General features: G+C 40.8%; 1 protein-coding gene across 1 annotated transcript in view; it reads left to right on the forward strand.

The window, feature by feature from the left end:
- The window catches only part of RMND5A (required for meiotic nuclear division 5 homolog A), a 69,039-nt gene extending 53,853 nt beyond the window's left edge, over positions 1–15,186 (forward strand). The window contains exons 5-9 of the mRNA XM_010378421.2: positions 1,850–2,016; positions 3,005–3,170; positions 7,168–7,270; positions 8,734–8,888; positions 10,521–15,186. Of these exons, the coding sequence (XP_010376723.1) occupies positions 1,850–2,016; positions 3,005–3,170; positions 7,168–7,270; positions 8,734–8,888; positions 10,521–10,584 (655 nt within the window). The 3' untranslated portion in view covers positions 10,585–15,186. The remainder of the gene's footprint in view (positions 1–1,849; positions 2,017–3,004; positions 3,171–7,167; positions 7,271–8,733; positions 8,889–10,520) is intronic.
- The last annotated feature ends 5,364 nt before the right edge of the window (positions 15,187–20,550 follow it).

The following is a 20,550-nucleotide window of genomic DNA, read 5'->3' on the forward strand; positions in this document are numbered from 1 at the left end:
TAAATAGCTCCAGTCTTTTGACTTTACAAGCCCTTACACATACACCCCATATCAGAAACAGAAAAAAGAAAAATCTTACTGCCTTTCCTTATTTGCTAATAGGAAAACGTACTTATGCTTTTATGAGTGAAGGGGTGTATAAACTTTTGGAAAGTGATTTAATTTAAATGCACTACTTGGAACTGGAAATCCATAAGGTGCCTGGCAGGCTTAGAGACTGGCAGCCTGGAGACTGCAAAAAGCACAGTGCTGTTAGTACTGTTGATTGATGTAGGGCATTCACAAAAGACCACTGCCAGAAGTACTTTGCTGGTTGGCCAGGCTCACACCTGTAACTGCAGCACTTTGGGAAGCTGAGCCAGTAGGATCACTTGAGCCCAGGAGTTCAAACACAGCCTGGGCAACATAATGTTTACAAAAACATGTTTTTAAAAAATTAGCCAGGAATGGCAGCATGCACCTGTGGTCCTAGCTACTTCAGAGACTGAGGTAGGAGGATCACTTGAACCCGAGAGGCTGAGGCTGTAGTGAGCCGGGATTACGCTACTGCGCTGCAGCCTGGGTGACAGAGTGAGACCCTGTCTCAAAAAAAAAAGTACCTTATTGTCAGCAGGTTTACCTCACTTGGTGTTACCACTTGACTGCATCATTTTAGTGCCAGGCAAGGAACCAAGGCTTACAAATTTAGGTAAGTATTTCCAAGATCCAGATGATTAATATTTTAAAAAGTCACTGACTTTGAAGTCAGAGAAGCGTCATGATTTGACTGTAAGATGTGAATACATCAGCAAGTTAATTTGAATGTTTATATGCATGTGCAGCCCTTTCTGGGAAGGTTAGGACCCAGCAAAAGTGCAGCTCTGTGAAGTCCAATCCCAATCAGCAAATTCATTATAAATAACTTGAAAGGTTTTACTCTTGTAGTTGGTGGAGTTACTCAGATTTTATATTCTTACACAGTTCAGATTCCAGTGGTCTTTGGTGAATTGGGTTAAGTGGGGAGTATTTGTCTTAACTGATGGTCAAATTAAATAATATAATGCTAACAGCTTCTATATGTTAATATATTTAGAGAAATAAGGTAATGTTTCCTTATTCCCTTATCGCAAAATTTGATTTTAACGGCTAACTATATACTTTCCTGCCTTTGCCCTCACCTGACCTGGTAGTACCAGTTCAAGATTGATTATTCCAACTGTTTGTTCTGTAGAAGCCTGAGGTGTTGTATTTTTGGCTCAGTTAAAGTAGAATCTTGTTTTTTCCCTTACTAGAACTGTGTTTGTACAAATCATTTTGCACAGTAAGATTTACTATATGATATTTGTCTAGCTTTATCTTCCTGATCAGACTGAAAGCACCTTGGGGGGAAATAACGGTATTTACTGTTTTTAATCCCAAAGTGAATAGCACAAAATCTTGGAACTATTGAAAGTTTAAAAGTATAGTTGCCTTTCAGGATCTTTGATTCATGCTTGTATATATCAGGCCAGTTATACAGGAAAAGGGCAGTGGATCTAGGCAATCTAATTGTGAATCTCATGGCTGACACCACTTCAAAGTGTGGTCCTGTGCAAGTTCAGATGCATCATGTGACACATCAGAGTCATTCTAGTGATTGTCATCTACCTTAATGCTTTTTTCTTTCACTGGCTGAAGGGCCTCTGCAGGTGTAGTTATTGGTGGTTACTTTCCTGACAAAAGTCTGGGCCCTAGGGATTGATGTTACCATAGACTTCCACAAGATGGCAGACCAAGCCCCTTTTTTGTTTTACTGGGTTTCAAATAGTTTTTAAGACACATTGCTTATGCTTTTGATTATTCTTAAAGTTTTTTTTTGCCTTTTCTTTAGGTGGGCAGTATCAAACCGGGAAATGCTTATAGCTCAAAACAGCTCCTTGGAATTTAAGCTACACAGACTGTACTTTATTAGCTTGTTAATGGGTGGAACCACAAATCAGCGAGAGGCATTACAGTATGCTAAAAATTTTCAGCCATTTGCCCTAAATCATCAAAAAGGTGAGTCTGGAGTCAGATGTTATTAATGTTTGAAACAGGGCTATAGCCACCACTATAACTTAACGGTTCTTGTTGGTTTGTTTTGTTTTTTGTTTTTGTTTTTTGTTTTTGAGACGCTGTCTCGCTCTGTCCTGGAGGCTGGAGTGCAGTGGTGCGATCTCAGCTCACTGCAAGCTCCACCTCCCGGGTTCATGCCATTCTCCTGCCTCAGCCTCCCAAGTAGCTGGGAGTATAGGTGCCCGCCACCATGCCTGGCTAATTTTTTATATTTTTAGTAGAGATGGGGTTTCACCGTGTCAGCCCGGATGGTCTGGATCTCCTGACCTCATGATCCACCCGCCTCGGCCTCCCAACATGCTGTGATTACAGGCGTGAGTCGCCGCGCCCAGCCCAACTTAACGGTTCTTAACTAGAGCTAATACATGTTTGCCAGTAAACAGTTGTGGTTGATAATCACAGGAAAAGCTCTGACTGGCTCTAGAACAAAAACAAAAATATTAAAGCCTCTTAGAAGTCAGAGATGTTGCAGATTTTGGAATTCCATATTAAACTGAGAGGAGATCTGAGAAAGAGCAAGGTGTGCACTTGCTCTCATCCACCCCAACCTGGCTGTGTGCTGCTTGTTTTGCCACAACAAAGTGTCAGAGAGCCAAGGCAGCAAATGTTAACCCCACGTATCTGTGTAGGAATACATAAACTCTGCAATCAGAGATAATGTGATGACATAATTGGTACTCCTGTAGATAATGGTAATTATACTATGCTGTATATAAGAATTTAAATTATAAGTTCAGTATTTTCACTCCTTTCCTTTTCTCTCCATGCTGTTTAATTTAGGATGAAGGAAGAAACCAAGCTTAAGGACCAGAATTTTAAAGACCTGTTAATACATTATTTTAGGCTATATCAGTATGGGTGGGGGTATTCTTGCTTTTCGCAGCTTATTACTGCAACCAAACTAATGCTTTCTTGCTGGTACTTTTTTTAGACATTCAGGTTTTGATGGGAAGCCTTGTGTACCTGAGACAAGGGATTGAGAACTCACCATATGTTCACCTACTTGATGCAAACCAGTGGGCTGATATCTGTGACATCTTTACACGGGATGCTTGTGCCCTCCTGGGGCTCTCCGTGGAGTCCCCTCTCAGTGTCAGGTATGGAAATTGGCCCTGTCTGTTATTGAAGTATGCACTGCATTAGTCACCTCCCCTTAACTTGTTTGGTTCTTGATGTTTAAAGCCAAAAGAATTTTTGTCTTTCTGAAGAAGAATGCAATTGGTATTTCAAAAGATATCACAATTGGCAGTGACACTGTTTTAGAGAAGCAGTTTTGAAAGTGTGGTGTGTGAACCTCACAGGATCCTGAGAGCCTTTTCCATTGTATTGACATTAGTACAGATGGTCCAGAAACAGTGGTGGACTAAACTGCTAGAGCCTTTACACAAGTCGGGGCGGTGGTACAAATTCCACAGATACTTGCTGGATTCCTCACCACCACACCCTTGCAGTTTAAGAAATGCTAGTTTTACTTAACCACACCTATAATCCCAGCATTTTGGGAGGCCAAGGAGGGCAGATCACGAGGTCAGGAGTTCAAGACCAGCCTGACCAATATAGTGAAACCCCTACTAAAAACACAAAAAATTAGCCGGACGTGGTGGTGGGTGCCTTTAATCCCAGCTAGTTGGGAGACCGAGGCAGAAGAATTGCTTGAACCCAGGAGGCGGAGGTTGCTGTGAGCCAAGATTGCGCTATTGCGTTCCAGCCCATGCAACAGTGCGAGACTGTGTCTCAATTAAAAAATAATAATAATAAAGAATATTCTTGACCTGGTGTGGTGGCTCACATCTGTAATTCCAGCACTTTGGGAGGCTGAGGTGGGGGGAATCTCTTGAGGCCAGGAATTAGAGACCCACCTGGGCAACACAGCTAAACTCCATTTCTCCAAAAAACTTTTTAAAAAACGGATGTTCTTGATGAAACATTAAAATTATTAGTTTTATTACATCTTGACCTTTCAGTACACATTCATCTTAGTAATTTGACAAAATAGGAAATCCACATAAAGCACTTCAGTTTCTTGTCAAAGTATGGTAATTGTCTTGAGAAAAAACATGTTGTTTTTTGAGTTATAAGCTAGCTGGTCACTTTTTTTCATGGAATACTTTTTTTGTTTGTTTCTTGTTTTTTTTCTTTTGTTTGTTTTTTTTGAGATGGAGTCCCCTGGCTGGAGTGCAGTGCTGCAGTCTTAGCTCACTGCAGCCTCCACCTCTTGGGTTCAAGCGATTGTCCTGCCTCAGTCTCTGGAGTAGCTGGGATTACAGGCTCCTGCCACCATGCCCAGCTAATTTTTGTATTTTTAGTAGAGACGAGGTTTCATCACGTTGGCCAGGCTGGTCTCGAATTCCTGACCTCAGGCGATCCACCGCCTCGGCCTCCCAAGGTGCTGGGATTACAGGTGTGAGCTACCACACCAGCCATGGAATAGGTTTTACTTGAAAGAATCATTAACATAGTTACCCACACTCAGGTTTTTGGCAGTCTTTTTTTTTTTTTTTTTTTTAATCTTTTTTCTTAAATTTTTCAGAGACAGAGTCTTGCTGTGTTGTTCAAGTTGGACTCCAACTCCTGGGCTCAAGTGATTCTCCTGCCTCAGGCTCCTGAGTAGCTGGGACTACAGTTGTGTGCCATATCACCCAGCCATTTTTTTAAGTGAATGAAACAAGCCTGTCACATTTGAAAGGTCTTAAGTATTGTCCTACAAAAGCATGCATGAGTAAAAGAGTCATTCAAAGTACAAGACAGACAAATGGATTTTAATGTAGCAGGGTACAAAAAGTTTAATGGTAAAGTTTCAGATTTTGCTCTGCAACCAACCTTTAGAAAACAACTACCTGTTTTGGCCAAAACTGAAAAGTCAGTTTTGGTGTGGTATTGAGGAGGAGTTTCTACAGTGATCCAAAGCGATCAAAGTAGTGCTACACATATGTGTGAAGCAAGGTTTTTTTTTTTCATTTATCTCAACCAGAAGAACATACCACAATAGATGTAATGCAGAGTAAGCTATAATAATCCAGCTGTCATCTGTCAAGGTAGGCATTCAGGAGATTTGTAAGAGTGTGGAACAGTACCACCTTCTCACAAATATAATTTTGTTTTGGAAACTGTAGGTTTTTTTTTTTTTTACAAGAATGCTGTTTTTAATAATGGCATGGTATTTTATTTTTACGTGGACTAATCGCAACTTTTATGTTTCTCATTTTAATTTCTAATGCATTAAAGACCCACAAAAAGAAAAGCTCTTTGAGATCCTTAATATTTAAGCATATAAAGGGGTCCTGAAACCAAAACATTTTAAGAATCTGTTTTAAGAAAATAACTTTTTTAACTCTTCTGTTCATTTAATTCCACAAATGTTTTGTATATTTGCTATGTGCGAGGCACTGTGGGCACTGTGTTGGATATAAGATGAAGAAGGTGTATTCCACAAGGTTCTCCATCCTAGCATAGGAGCAGACAGATGCAATTAGCTATAATGTGAGGCATTGTTGCCGTCAGTTTCTCTGAGGAAGACTCTGAAGTGGGAATGTACATGCAGAAAGTTTATTGACATCAGCACCTGTGGGAGAATGAAAACAGCAGGATTGGGCAGAGAGGAAAGTTGGACTGTGTTAGAGTGGCAGCAAGGTCTCTCCCATTCCTGAGGAACTCTGGAGCTGCTATGGGCCTGTGGAGTTGTCCCAAATTGGGCCTACAGGGCTGGGCTTTTGTACCCTCACATGGAGCAACTTGCTGGATATGACTCTGGTCAGATGACTCTTTTCAACTGAGGATAGTCCTGAAGAGACAGACACAGCTGAGAGTTGGCTGCCAACACTTCCACATCTGAGAAATGAGTGCTTCTACCCTGGACAGGGGTGATCTGGGGATAAAAGGAACTATGCAAAAAAATGTTTCAGGAGCAAGCATGTCATTTGACTGATAAGCTGAGCCCATTAAACTTTTTTTTTTTTTTTTGCTATTTTGTTTTGTGCAATATAAAACCTTTTTTGGCATTAATGTAAGATTATTATGAAATTCTTTATGTTTTATTTTTTGAAACAGGGTCTCATTCTGTTACCCAGGCTGGAGTGCAGTGGCACCATCATGGCTCACTGCAGCCTCAACCTCCTGGCGTCTTCCCACCTCAGCCTGTTCAGTTTCTGGGACTCTAGGCACATGCTACCATACATGGCTAATGGCTAATTTTTATATATTTTGTAGAGACGGGGATCTCACTATGTTTCCCAGACTGGTCTCAAACTCCTAGACTCAAGTAATCCTCCCACCTTGGCCTCCCAAAGTGCTACAATTACAGGAGTGAGCCAGCACCATCTACTGTTATGAAATTCTCTAAAAACCTTATTCTCAATTCTATACTTCTTTCCTATGGACCGAAAATGGTATATAAATCAGCACCATCTGCAGACCACATTTTGAGTATCATTATTCTAATTAGCATATACCTTGGAGCACGTTTTGTAAGAAAAATAAGTATGGTGGTATATGGTCTGTAAGGAAGAGAATAGGAAAGAAAGTTATGTCTTTTGTATTGCTGAATGAAGAATTTTGTGCAAGAACATCTCTTTTTCCTTCAAACTCAGATACTACAACTACTGTATTTGGAAGAGTAGTAGTTCTTAATTCCTGCTCTTCATTTGAATTAATTGGTTCTCCAAAGCTGCTTTCTTTTTTAAAATGCATGTTTTAAAACTTTTTCTATTTTCTGAGGAAGTAAGCTAAAGTTAAATTACCCTAGCAAATGAGTTTTTTTTTTTAAACGTTTTGCATTCTTTAACTGCATTTACCCGCATATTGGTGAGGTTTATTTAGTAAATTTAGAGTTTCATTTTTTGTTTTGTTTTTTAACTGGGATTGGTTTTCAATAACGTCAGGAAATATACCAGTGGGCCTGGGGAAGAAGGGGAGGGAAAACAAGTTATTTTTCTTCTAGTGCAAATGGCTAGATTTACTTTTAGCAGAACAGAAGGCTCTCACCCCGTCCAGGGGCCAGGGTCTGCGGTACACAGAGTCTGGAGAAAGTGATGTCTCCTTGGACCAAGCGGCCTGACACCTGGCCTGGCACTGACGTTTCCTCTTCTGCTCTCCCAGTTTCTCAGCAGGTTGTGTGGCATTGCCAGCTTTAATTAACATCAAAGCCGTGATTGAACAGAGGCAGTGTACTGGAGTTTGGAACCAGAAAGATGAATTACCTGTGAGTTCCATTTTCTGTTGGCTATTTACTTTTACTGCCTTTAGAAGAATATGACATCTTTAAATGTTCACCTTTTAACCAGGAAACATTATTGTAGCCATTCGACAGGAGTTCTTTTATAGATATATAAAAAATTAAACAATACAAATGAGGAGCCTAGTACCTTTTGGGGACCTTGGAGGAGGAGTATTACAATTTTGACTTGAAGTGCCTTTGAAAGCTGGGGAAGGGAAACATCAGAAGTGGTGAGAGTTATAGATGCAGTAGCATGCAGTGTGTTCTGCAGTGCAGTTCACAGACCACTCCTGTGATTGTTTTTCTAATACAAAAGCAAAGTTAATTGGATTTACTTTTGTCTTAACTATTGCTGTCAATAAGATCATGGGTTTGTGCTGGTTACATTTTCCTAATGCCAACAGAATAAGTACAGAGCTCTTAAAGGTCGTCCGTGTAACACCTGCAGTCATCAGTGGGCCTCTAGTACTGTATTTCTACTGCTCTCCTAGAAAGGACCATGGTTTTAAACATCAGCACAATCACTTGCCAACTCTAGAACTTCTCTAAGCAGTAGCATATTCATCTCTAAGACAAGGACCAGCTTTCTCTTTATGGGGCTGCTGAAGGCTGTAGATAACATAAGCATGCTTAGAACGAGATGGGACACATGGTAGGCACTCAGATTGTGACTGCCATGGTGCACTTATGATGTGGAGTAGCGAAGGTCGTTGTATGTGTGTTTCTACCAGGTCTCTGACAGGCACTAAGACTCTGGGCTGGAATTGTCATTCCTGTCATGATTGTGTCACAGACCCTGAAAAGCTAACATACGCATTTAGTTTTTTGCCCCTTTTATACCACACCTGTACACAGGTTTATTTGCAGTTACCTTGTTCTTCCAGCGGGTAACCCTGTCAGTTGGTTGCCCCAGCTTCTCAAAGATGTTTTCTGATTAAAGGCACAGGTGCAGTCCTGGTCCTGAGTGTGGTCAGGACACAAGCAGCACTCCTGCCCCCCTGCCACTAACTTGAACAAGTGAAAAGAACTTGAGCCTTCACTTGTTTTGTGGAGGCAGGTGCCTGGCATCTGGCAGTTTCCCGTTTATGTTGTAAGCATCTCTGACATGCACTAAGACAGAGCAGACTGAAATCTGAATTCACCTAAAGACTGTGTGTCAAGCCACTAAAGCCGTTAGAGGTGGTGATCTGCCCATTAGAGGTGGGGATCTGGTCATCGTTTTTTGTCAGACTTGTTTTTATACTTTGTCAGCTTTCTTGAAAATAATCTTGAAGGCTAAGTTATCACTTTGAATCACTAAGACTGTTCATCTGAGTTAGAAGAGTGCTATAGAAAGTTACATTCAGGTGAATAGATCTGATCAATGTTCTTTGCTGCACAGTATATATTACCATGTGGATGATTTTGTGAAATATGACTTCAGCTTTTTTACTTTTTTTTTCTAACAGATTGAAGTGGACCTTGGTAAAAAGTGCTGGTATCACTCTATATTTGCCTGCCCCATTCTTCGTCAGCAAACGACAGATAACAATCCACCCATGAAATTGGTCTGTGGTCATATTATATCAAGAGATGCCCTGAATAAAATGTTTAATGGTAGCAAGTAAGTGTCTTTTAAAAAATGTTAGCAAATAAATTTTGTTTTGGAACTTGGTAGGAGGATAAGAAGTGATGAGGATTAAAAAAATGTAGCTAGATTTAGAACTAAATAAATTTCTTAACTACTCATTTGGCAAAGTGGGTGGTATCTGATTTGAGTATTTTTAATTTATCTGTGAATTTGGTGATTAGATTTATAAGCATGTCTTTAACTTTTGGGGTAGGTGATAGATTTTCCCCTTTTTTATACAAATGGAGTTGCATACTAAAAAATGTTCTATACTTTGCTGTTTTCACTTAGTGATGTGTCTTGGAGATCTTTCTCTATGCTGCAGAAACAGCCCTCATTATTTTTTTGTTAAAGCTCCAGTATATTCTAGTGTATAGAAATATGATGGGGTAGCCAGTTCCCTGTTGATGAACATTTGTTTCTCTAAACAGTGCTAAGTGAAGGCGACGGGCATGGTGGCTCATGCCTGTAATCCCAGCACTGTGGGAGGCTGAGGCAGGCGGATCATGAGGTCAGGAGATCGAGACCATCCTGGCTAACATGCTGAAATCCCGTCTCTACTAAAAATACAAAAACAAAAAATTAGCCGGGTGTGGTGGCGGGCACCTGTAGTCCCAGTTACTCAGGAGGCTGAGGTGGGAGAAGGGCGTGAACCCAGGAGGCGGAGCTTGCAGTGAGCTGAGATCCCGCCACTGCACTCCAGCCTGGGCGACAGAGCAAGATTCCATCTCAAAAAAAAACAAAAAAACAGTGCTAAGTGAATTATCTATACCTGATACATAAATTCCTAGAATTGAAATTACTGGTCCAAAGGATATATGCATTTGTAATTTATTTTAGATAGTGAGCTCAGCTTTTTTTTTTTTTTGAGATTGAGTCTCACTCCATCACTCCGGCTGGAGTGAAGTGGTGCAGTCTCAGCTCACTGCAACCTCTGCCTCCCGGGTTCAAGCAATTTTCATGCCTCAGCTTCCTGAGTAGCTAGAATTACAGGCGCACACCACCACGTTTGGCTGATTTTTGTATTTTTAGTAGAGAGAGGGTTTCGCCATGTTGCTCAGGCTGGTCTCAAACTCCTGAGCTCAAGCGATCCACCCACCTCAGTCTCCCAGGTGTGAGGCATCATGCCCAGCCAAAATTGTTGATCTTAGTTCAGGCTGTACTGGTTTCATGTGCCACTGTGAGGCATGTGGGCCGTTCTTGGTGTGGGCTTATAGCTGCCATCAGATTTGCTGCCCTTGAATGGGTTGTGTGACCAGTACATTTGAAATTCATTTAAAGACTGATGCAACCTAAACCTTTGGGAAAGAGAAATTGAATTTATTTTCAAAACCCCAAAAACGATATCCAGAAAAGTTATCTTTGTTTTGTTTAAGAAATAATTTTCCATGAAGAAAAGGCTTTCAGTTTAGGATCTGGCATGGGTGGTATGTATTTGTGACCCTTCAAATCTTCGTGGTTATATTAAGGGAAAGCATAATTCATCCTCAAAGCAAAATACAAACAGACTTGTTATTTTTGTGTGTTCTTATGTGTGTGTGATTGTTATACTCTATGACGAGATAAAAATTGAATGCTCAGTACTGAGCCTGCTCCTTCACTCAGTGTTTTCTTCTTTGTCTTTAGATTAAAATGTCCCTACTGTCCAATGGAACAAAGTCCAGGAGATGCCAAACAGATATTTTTCTGAAGAGATAACTTTAGTTTGCAATTTGTAAGTGAAACTGAGACATGGGCGCATTTCAGAAGAGAACGTTCCATATAATGCAGCTAACCAAGGACTCCTGTGTTTCTATAAGCTAATGCTCCAGAAACTTTGCCAACCTGTTAGTGTACACACACTGAGGGGAGTGCTCCCGGTGAATATTATCATAGGGCTTTATTATATTCTTGGTCTTCATTTCTGATCAAGTAAATACACCAGCAGTTGTCATTCAATGCAGGATTTTGTACTTAATTATATGGTGATTTTTTTACTTTTTAAGAGCAGAAACAGAAATTGACCTCCCCACCATGTGTTTAATATTTCACCTGCTTTTACTTTTGTCATTTTCTTGATAATCATAAGCCTTGAGAGTGTTTGTGAAAAAGTTTTATTTCCTGTTATGTATACATAATTAAATGAAAATTCTTCAGAAAAAGTTTGATAAATTGAATTGTGGTTATGAAACTAATTTGCATTTTTATTTGCTTAAGAAAGAAAGCTGTGATAGATTCCAGATTTGCTTTTTGATGTTTTCTTCTGCTCCAGCTCCAAGAAGTCAGCACACCTGCATTTTAGCTCTGCATGCAGCCCCAGCAGGCTGCGTGTTTAAGAATTTCATTGTTTAACCGGCTGGTGTGAGAAGTCTTCCGTTAGCATAGAGTGGAAGGAGTACTAGTGTTTGGTTGGTTTTGCTTTTTTTGTTTGTTTGTTTTTGCTTTTATTGCCAAGAGGTGCTTGTTTTAAAAGTATGTTTAATAAAATGAAATTCTAAAGTTAGAAGTGTTCTTAAGTTGATATTTGCTCTCTTGGTCTTGGTAGCCCTATTGTATCATTGCAGACACAGTGTTGTGCATGTGTGTATTATATATGTGCACCAGCATCAAACATTGTGTATCTGGAAGGAAAGCAGCATGTTCCAGTTCTAAAATGCAGTTACCAGACCCATCACTTTAAATCCTTAAAGTTAGAAGCTAGCAAATTTTCTGTAGTGCAGAATGTTTATTGCTGTTTTTGTGTTTGAATAGTATAATGTTTGATGCCTCCCTTCTGCAAAGTGTATCATCTCATTGACTGTGAATCTGTATATTATTCTAATGGATACAGATAATGATCTTTTCTCTTGTGAGGTATCTTCATTTAATGCACTGTCCAAAAATAGCCATGTGTAAGAGTCTCTCTGTATGATAAACTACATGGAAAAGACTTCTGTGGACATAATTCTGACTGAAACCCATGAAGTGACTTCAGTATAAGAATGTTACGTGGAAATCACCAAATATTTTGCAACTTTATTTCATCTGACATGGAGTGAACATCGATAGGAATACTTTCAAAGAAAATGAAAAAAAGAAAACACAAAAGCAAAAAAAAATGTGGCACTTCACATTTTAAACTACAGATGGACTTGGTTTGAGGGAGGGGAAATCACAGATTTGGTGCTAAGTTAATTAGAAACTGGCAGCATTTTACAGTAGTACACCAACCTGGATGTTTTTTTCTGAAATGTTTACCTGGGAGAGCTGGGGTTTGTTTGTGAAGGGAAAGAGTACTGTAGAAAAGCTCTGCTTGAGTGCCGTGTGGCCAGACCTATGTGGATGGCTACTCTGTACTGTGCGGGTTCGCCAGCGGTTGCGATTGGCCCGGCTCGGAGTGCTTGTCTGGTCCAACCTCAGTCTGGCCCCATAGCGACTATTGCCCCATGATTCTGCTTCACTGTTGGAGTCCTCTTTGAAGTTCCCCCTCTCTTTACTAAAGCAGTGAAGGAAGAGAACAGAGACAAACTCTTTGGACTATGAAAGACAAGGTAGAGAATTCCAGGCAACAGTCTGACCAAGGGTGTAAACCAGTTTATTATATGTATTTTTTGCCTTTGAATTAAAACCTAGAGTGTTGTTTTTTTGTTTTTATATTTTACCCTTTTTCTCCTTAGGCCGAGTTTAGCTTATTCTCATCTTTCCACCCCAAACACCTACACAACATTTAGGTTTCATGTAAGGTTTGAACAAGACAGATGTACTCTGAAGGCTGGTGGTAAATGTGTTTGATGACCAGACACTTCATATAGTCGACTTGGGCCACTTTTAAGGACAAAAGCCAGAGCTCAGCTTTATCCCTCTCCCAGTGCTGGGAGCCAAAAAACTGTTGACAGTTTTTTGTGCCGCTCAAGACTTTAAAAAGAACATGCTTTAACTGAAGCATTGGACTCTGCAGCTTTCTGTGTAAGGTCCGTGTACTCCCACTGGGCAGGGTGAGGACCAAAAATCTGAAACTCTTATGAATCTGACATATTATATGGAAATTATATCTTGTCTTTAAGTGCATGGAATTAAAATTCATGAGAGACTAAATGTGAGGGAGAAGTGGATTTAAAGAGGCCAGACCTTAACCAAAGATGCTGAGGTACAGCATTCTGCCCTCCCTACCCTAGAAACTCCATAAATGCTGTCACAACCCTATCATCACTGATACTTTTTGCACGTCAGCAGTCCAGGAGGATGCTTTTTGTCTCTTTACCTCTACTTTACAAAAGGTAATATGATAGAGGCAACGTTTATAACAGTCACATTTAATTATGATGTACATGAAAGACAGAATTTCAGAATGGTTTCTTAAATTTTCTTGGGAACCGTTTCCACATATCAGTTATAGACAAAGGCCATGGAACTATGCTAAACCAATAAAACCTTTTTAGCAAATCTTTGAATTCTGACTTAGCCAGAGCATCTGAGTGTTCAAGTACTGTTTTACAATGGCTAAGATTGTCTCTTGATCTTTTTTCTCCATTGTGTGATCATCACAGATGCTATTTCTGTTTTATTGGTGATTATATGAGACTTCTAATACATAAATGAACGGGTATTGGTGCCTCTTTATTTTAAAAATTTTGAAGAAAAGAGCCACCTCATATTCATAGAGTGTGTATTTTTTGAGTGTGTGAGCATTTAATTGAAAATAAAGTTATAAAGTAAATCTTAACTTTTCTGTAGCAGCTAATATATACAGACACTAAAACCCACACCACATTTTGTGGGAAATGAGGATCCTCTTTTGTCCTCTCCAGGTAGTCCCGCAGGTTATGCAGTTTAAGTTCAGTCTTCTTTATGCTGTGATTGATTTCCACTTCAGTGGCTTAGCCTTTGGGACAGTGGATACTGCAACAGCCAAGAACTCTTGGTTATCCGCACAAGACAAGCTGCTGGTAGACTACATTAGCCCTCTGGTTTTCCAGCTCAACCTCTGATAAAGTGGACTGACAGCCACGCTGCTCAGTCTGTTTAGTCAGCCGACTCAGGTTATTTTCAGGGAAGGCATGGAGGCATAGTTTGGTTAGTTTCATCACTAGGATGTGTAAGGTGACGACACAAACCAAATACCTTTCTTTCATCACTTAACTATACGTACTTTATCTCTGGTAACACTAGAATGCTGTGGTCTTGAGGGAATGTTAGCAAGGGACACATAGAAGGTTTGGTGTTTCGTAAGCCTGTCTAGCTGTGGCGGGTTTTGTGTGGTACACTGATGTTTATACCATAAGCAGGTACAAGCTTCATGAACTGTTCTTAATGAACTATAATTGAATAGATACCAAAAATAGAATGACAAATGTATTTTAATAGCAGATGAGGCCGTTAGTTTTCGGATGAATTTTCCACTGTTGATTTTACTTCAAGACATAGCAAGAGAAACAAAATTTTGTTTTCAAGACATTTCCACTACAGTTTCAAGTAGTGGGCATATGCTTCATTTACTTCCAAAGAGGCAGAAGAGCAGCTGGAATTGGCTTACAGCACTTGCTTTGTTTCATGTTATGGGTGAAGACCTACATACACTCTTCTTGTAGCAGTCACTTAACCTTCAGCAAGGCAGTGGTGGAGTTCACTATGATTTAGTGCCTGATCTTTTTTTGGGGAAGGGGCGGGAATGAATGTGTTGGGGCTGGGCGGGAAGCAGAAAATGGGAGCGTGAGTGAGTGTGCATGTGTCTGAAATTCACCATTGCCCCCACCTGCGCCTGGCAAGGAACAGGTGTTTGATGTATTTTGCTCATGACTGCAGTATGCATGTATTTTTTTTCCTTCTCTGTGTTTTCTAAACTTACACTAAAGGATTCATCAAATCATCTTGTTCAGATGGCTCAGGATTGTATTTATTTTGCTCACCCCGTGCTCTTGGGTTCTATAGTATTTCTATAATTATGTAACGAGAATAGTGTTGCACTGTAATCTATCATATAGAGCTATATGTATGGAAAATTTTGATCAATTTTTTTAAGAAATGTATCCTGTTTGCAAAGGCACAATAAAGTTCCATCTTATAGACTATAGGCAATAAAGCTAACAATAAACCTTATTTAACACAAACCACATCCATATCCTCTGTTCATTTGATTTTGGAAAAAGTCTAGCATATCCAGTAGTTTCAGGGAATTCATTTTAACTTTAAGAATTCTGATATATTTAATTTATAAATATCGGACTGATAGAATTTTGGAAAACTATAAGAAATGCTTTGTTAATGTGTGTATTCCTATGTAAAACACATGGCTTCTCCTGTGTATATTTTTAAAAATTAAATACACATTGAAAAATAGTTTTGTGGAACCGGTCTGAATGAATGTGCCAGGTGACAAAGGTATGAGGGAGGGAGTAGGGAGGTACTGATTGCGAGAAGAGAAAATTACTGTCTGCATTTGCTAAGGGTCTGCATGTCAAGAATTTAAGAAAGTATCTGTCCCCATCTTACTGTGTTTCTGTGCCACCAACAGTGAGAAGAGAAGGTGACTGGGCACTGTCCCGAGTTGTCTGTTGTTGTTTTGAGACAGACTCTCACTCTGTTGCCTGAGCTGGAGTGCAGTAGCCCAGTCTCGGCTCACTGCAACCTCCACCTCCTGGGTTCAAGCGATTCTCATGCCTCAGCCTCCCAGGTAGCTGGGATTACAGGCATGTGCCATCATGCCCAGCTAATTTTTTTTTTTTTTTTTTTTTTTTTAGTAGAGACGGTGTTTCACCATGTTGGCCAGGCTGGTCTCGAACTCCTGACCCTCAAGTGATCTGCCCACCTCAGCCTCCCAAAGTGTTGGGATTACAGGTGTGAGCCACTGCACCCGGCTATATCCCGAGTTTCTGAGTTGGGAATTGTTTTAATGTTTCCAAGCTGCTGCCCCCTCTAGCGGACCCTCCTGTGCACAGTGGGGACCCTGCCCTGTGTACTGACCAGAGTGGCAGTGAGTGCATAACTGGTAAAGTAGGGCCCGGAAACAGCTCGATGAACAGGCTGCTGGAGGGGCTGGAACTTGTGCTGTCAGCATTACCAGGGAAGACCAGAAACTGAATTGCCTTGTCTTCTATGGCAGGCCAAGGTTGTAGAGACCAAGCATTTATCTGTACTGCTTTTGTATATTTTTTAAGAGAAATGGTGTTACCTGAGATTTTAGGATGTTTCTTACCTATGGAAACCCTTGTGGTCCCACCCAGTCAGGTTGGAGCTAGTGGCCCAGGTAGTATAAGAAGAGGCCTGGCAGGCCAGTCCAAGGTCTGACCACCTTTCCCTCCAGCATTTGGGCTCCTCAGGACTCAAAGTGTGGTCCGTGGACCAGCAGCATCAGCATCACCTGGGAGCCTGTGAGAAATGCAGAATCTCAGGCCTCAGCGCAACCCTGCTGAACCAAAATCGGCATGATCATGAGAAAACGGGCTTCCCTTACAAGGAGTGTCCTGGATGCTTCCTATTTCAGGAAGTATCCTCCCTCTCAAATGTGGCGGGTCAAGATCACACATACTGAACAGAATTTCCCTTGAGGACTAAGGGCAAATCTGTTAGTCATCAAGAAAATTTATATTTAGTGTGCTTTGAACTCTAGTTATTGAAAAAATCTGTATTTCTTTAAGCATCTAGGTAATTGAGGGAGTACTGTATTTGCAGTATAGTAAAATGCATTCATTTTCTACCCCCTCCACCAAAACAGGGAAGGTGAGCATCAAAGATGGAAAACAATTTTGGTAATGACAAAATAAGGACTAAAAATGCGTCTTTAAACAAAACAGCTTGATGCTTCTCACCCCCCAGCAGAGAAACTTGATAATAAACAATATCCCAGCAGAAGATAGGCTTTCTTTACTTTTCTTTTTCCTTAGCACCCAGTAAGAAGCTTAATCGCATAACCCTGTGTACACAAAATTTAGAATTCTGAAACATTTTACAAAACAATAGTGCTACAAACGTGCGATGTGCTATTTTATTTTTAATGCTCCCCAAGACTAATTTGATTTCGTGACCTGCTAATGAGCCAGTTTTGTTGTTGTTGTTGTGGTTGGTATTTTTTTAATAAAGTATATTATACTTTTTTTTATAAAGTATATTATACTTTAAGTTCTAGGGTACATGTGCACAATATGCAGGTTTGTTACATATGTATACTTGTGCCATGTTGGTGTGCTGCACCCATCAACTCATTAGCACCCATCAACTCATCATTTACATCAGGTATAACTCCCAATGCCATCCCTTCCCACTCCCCCCTCCCCATAATAGGCCCTGGTGTGTGATGTTCCCCTTCCAGAGTCCAAGTGATCTCATTGTTAAATTCCCACCTATGAGTGAGAACATGCGGTGTTTGGTTTTCTGTTCTTGCGAGAGTTTGCTCAGAATGATGGTTTCCAGCTGCATCCATGTCCCTACAAAGGACACGAACTCATCCTTTTTTATGGCTGCATAGTATTCCATGGTGTATATGTGCCACATTTTCTTAATCCAGTCTGTCACTGATGGACATTTGGGTTGATTCCAAGTCTTTGCTATTGTGAATAGTGCCGCAATAAACATACGTGTGCATGTGTCTTTATAGCAGCATGATTTATAATCCTTTGGGTATATACCCAGTAATGGGATGGCTGGGTCATATGGTATTTCTAGTTCTAGATCCTTGAGGAATCGTCATACTGTTTTCCACAATGGTTAAACCAATTTACAATCCCACCAACAGTGTAAAAGTGTTCCTATTTATGAGCCAGCTTTTAAAACCTTGCATGATGGGACAGTGATGCAGTGGTCCACTTATCCACCATACTTCTTTGAAATCTGTCAATATATCTATGATAGAAAGTACTTAAAAACAACAGCAACAAAAAACACTTTCCTTGTAGCAGTAGGGTATTTCGTATCCTTGTGAGCCTTCTATGCTAGCAAATGTGGCGATACATCTCAATGTTAGAAGGCTTGTATAATCCAGAGCTACTAATTACTGAGCTCTCGTGTGTCAGGCAATGTTGCATTTATTTAGCTATACTTCCTTTCAGCTTAGAAAAGTACAAAGTGCTTCATGCTAAACATTGGCATGTAGAATCCTTTAATAAAACGACATGTATTTTAACATGTGGTATGACATCTTAGCAGTCACTCATCTAACAGATTTTTAAAATTCCACTCTGCTGGGCACTGAGATGAAAGCCTACAATCTGCTGGAAAATACAGAAAAGTAGAGCCAAGGTCCTGTAATGAGGTTAATAACAAGAGGGTGCTGGAAAGGAAAGGAGAGCTGTAATCGTGTGTTTTTAAGGCCTACTCTAGCTATAATGGGAAGAAGGGTGGTTGGGGAAGGGACAGGCTAGAGCCAGGGAGGACAGTATGTAATTAAGGTCAATGTGAATATTTATTGAGTATTGGTCTCGGGTACTCTTGGAGGTCTCGGATAGAGTGGTGAACCAGGCAGACTTGTTCTCTAAGTGAGAATCAAGGTCATGAAGGAAATACAGGAAGGCAACGTGCTCATCATACAGTGCTCTGAACCTCCCATTATTTAGAGAAGCAGTATTAGGTTCTTGTCTCAAGTGATAGTGGGCTTCCTTGCTCTAGCATTTTAACTGTATTCCCACTTCTCTCTATTATCTATGTTTTCTAGAAGGATGAATTTCTAACTTTGCCAGTCTCTATATCGGGCTCCTACACTGTGCGGGTTGTGTAAAATTCTCCCAAATTCCACTTGGGGCTGGCCTTTTTACTCTCTTAAAAGACATTTAGTGGCTGGGCATGGTGGCTCATGCCTGTAATCCCAGCACTTTGGGAGGCTGAGGTGGGGGGATCACTTGAAGTCAGGAGTTCGAGACCAGCCTGGCCAACATGGCGAAACCCCATCTCTACTGAAAAATACAAAACTTAGCTGGGCACGGTGGTGTGCGCCTGTAGTCCCACCTACTTGGGAGACTGAGGCAGGAGAATTGCATGAACCCAGGAGGTGGAGGTTGCAGTGAGCCGAAATTGGGCTACTGCACTCCAGCCTGGGCAACAGAGCGAGACTCTGTCTCAAAATAAATAAATAAACAAATAAACAATAAATAAATAGGACATTTAGCCACCATGCAAGTGTTGGATCCATTCAAATGAAGGATTCTGGTGTGTCATTTCCCCTGTGAAGTAAAAATATTTCTTAGAAGACATGTCCTCAGCATTCAAGACTAAGCTCTCCCCTTCAGAATAGATTAGAAAAGCATTTTAGGTTTTCTTTCATTCTTAAGCACAAGACTATGTTGCCTTTAGTTATTTCAGATATTTCAGATTAGTGAGCTAATCTGCCCTAAAGAGGAATTTCACAGGAAATTATCAAATTGTCTTGAAAACTTTCAAGGATGACTCAGGAAATGTGGGGCTGAGGGCCTCTGTCCTTCCTAGGGTGTGCCGTTAGGACTAGGCTTAGTGGCAGGTGTGGAGCAGGTAGCATGGGGTTTGTATGGTGGCTTCATGACCATCAGGGTCCCAGACTCCTTTCTGCTCCATGGCCTTAACATACGACCTCAAATTTACCCTTGTCTAATCCTAGCTGTGTTCCAGGCAGGAAGGAAGAGGAAAGTGGGTGGGGAAAGGGTGAACTTCCCCATTAAGATAGCCCCTCTAGGAGGCCTTCCTGGAAGTCCCATCTGGCAACTTATTCACTGTGTATGACTGCAAGGTTGTCTGGGAAACGTGGTCTTTTAGGTGGATGCATTACCACCTTTTCGGATTCTAATTGTGTGGTCTTGGGCAAGTGATAGAAACTTCCTACACTTTTGCTTCCTCATCTGCAAAGTAGAATGATAGTAGTTCCTATATCATAGTTTCGATGAGACCTAAATGAGATACTGACCTATGGTAAATGTTGAATAAACTGGTAGTTTTATTAAGTCAATAAAACATAAATGACATTTGCAGACCATGGTCAGCTAAGGGGGAAAAAGGGGAAATAGTAACTGGCACACAGAAGTGAGATGTGTCTGAAGGGATGGAGGGGCCTTCAGTAGGTGCCGAGATGGCAAAATGGTACAGCACGCTTCTTTTCCTCCTCTGCCCTTCCTCAGCTGCCCAGAGGATGACAGAGCTCCCTTGTGGAATGAATGGCCATAGCCATCAACAGCAGAAGTCAGGTGGTGGCCCTCAGGATTCAAGGCTCAGGGGAATTTCAAATGACACAGTGCTGTCAGGGACTGAGTCTATCTGGGACGGAGGTTTCCTGAGATGTTGCCCTGCCGTGCACTGGGTGCTGAGATCCTAGGATATATGTAATACATATATATCGATCAGAAAGGGCTACTGTTTACCTTTTTGGGGAAAGAACAGAAATGAGAAGAATCAGACTCAAGTAGCTGCATTCAGAGTATAATCAATACGACACAGGTTTAGAAAAATTCAGTACAAGTTCATTTTTTCAGCATATATTTATTATTTGCTTTCCATGTTCCATGAGCTGTTCTAGGCAACTGAGAAAACATGTATAAACTCATATACTTTGAGGTAGGGACTATTATTAGTTCCATTTTATAAGTGGGGAAACTGAGGGATCAAGACATTAAGTCGCTTGCCAGATAACTCATAGTTAATAAGTAGCAGAGACAGGAGGCTGGTTTATTTTGTTTTTGTTTGAGACGGTTGTGCTCCATCGCGCGGGCTGAAGAGTGGTGGCATAGTCTTGGCTCACTGAAGCCTC

This window comes from Rhinopithecus roxellana, chromosome 17 (genome assembly GCF_007565055.1).
Source record: "Rhinopithecus roxellana isolate Shanxi Qingling chromosome 17, ASM756505v1, whole genome shotgun sequence".
Classification (NCBI taxonomy): Eukaryota; Metazoa; Chordata; class Mammalia; order Primates; family Cercopithecidae; genus Rhinopithecus; species Rhinopithecus roxellana.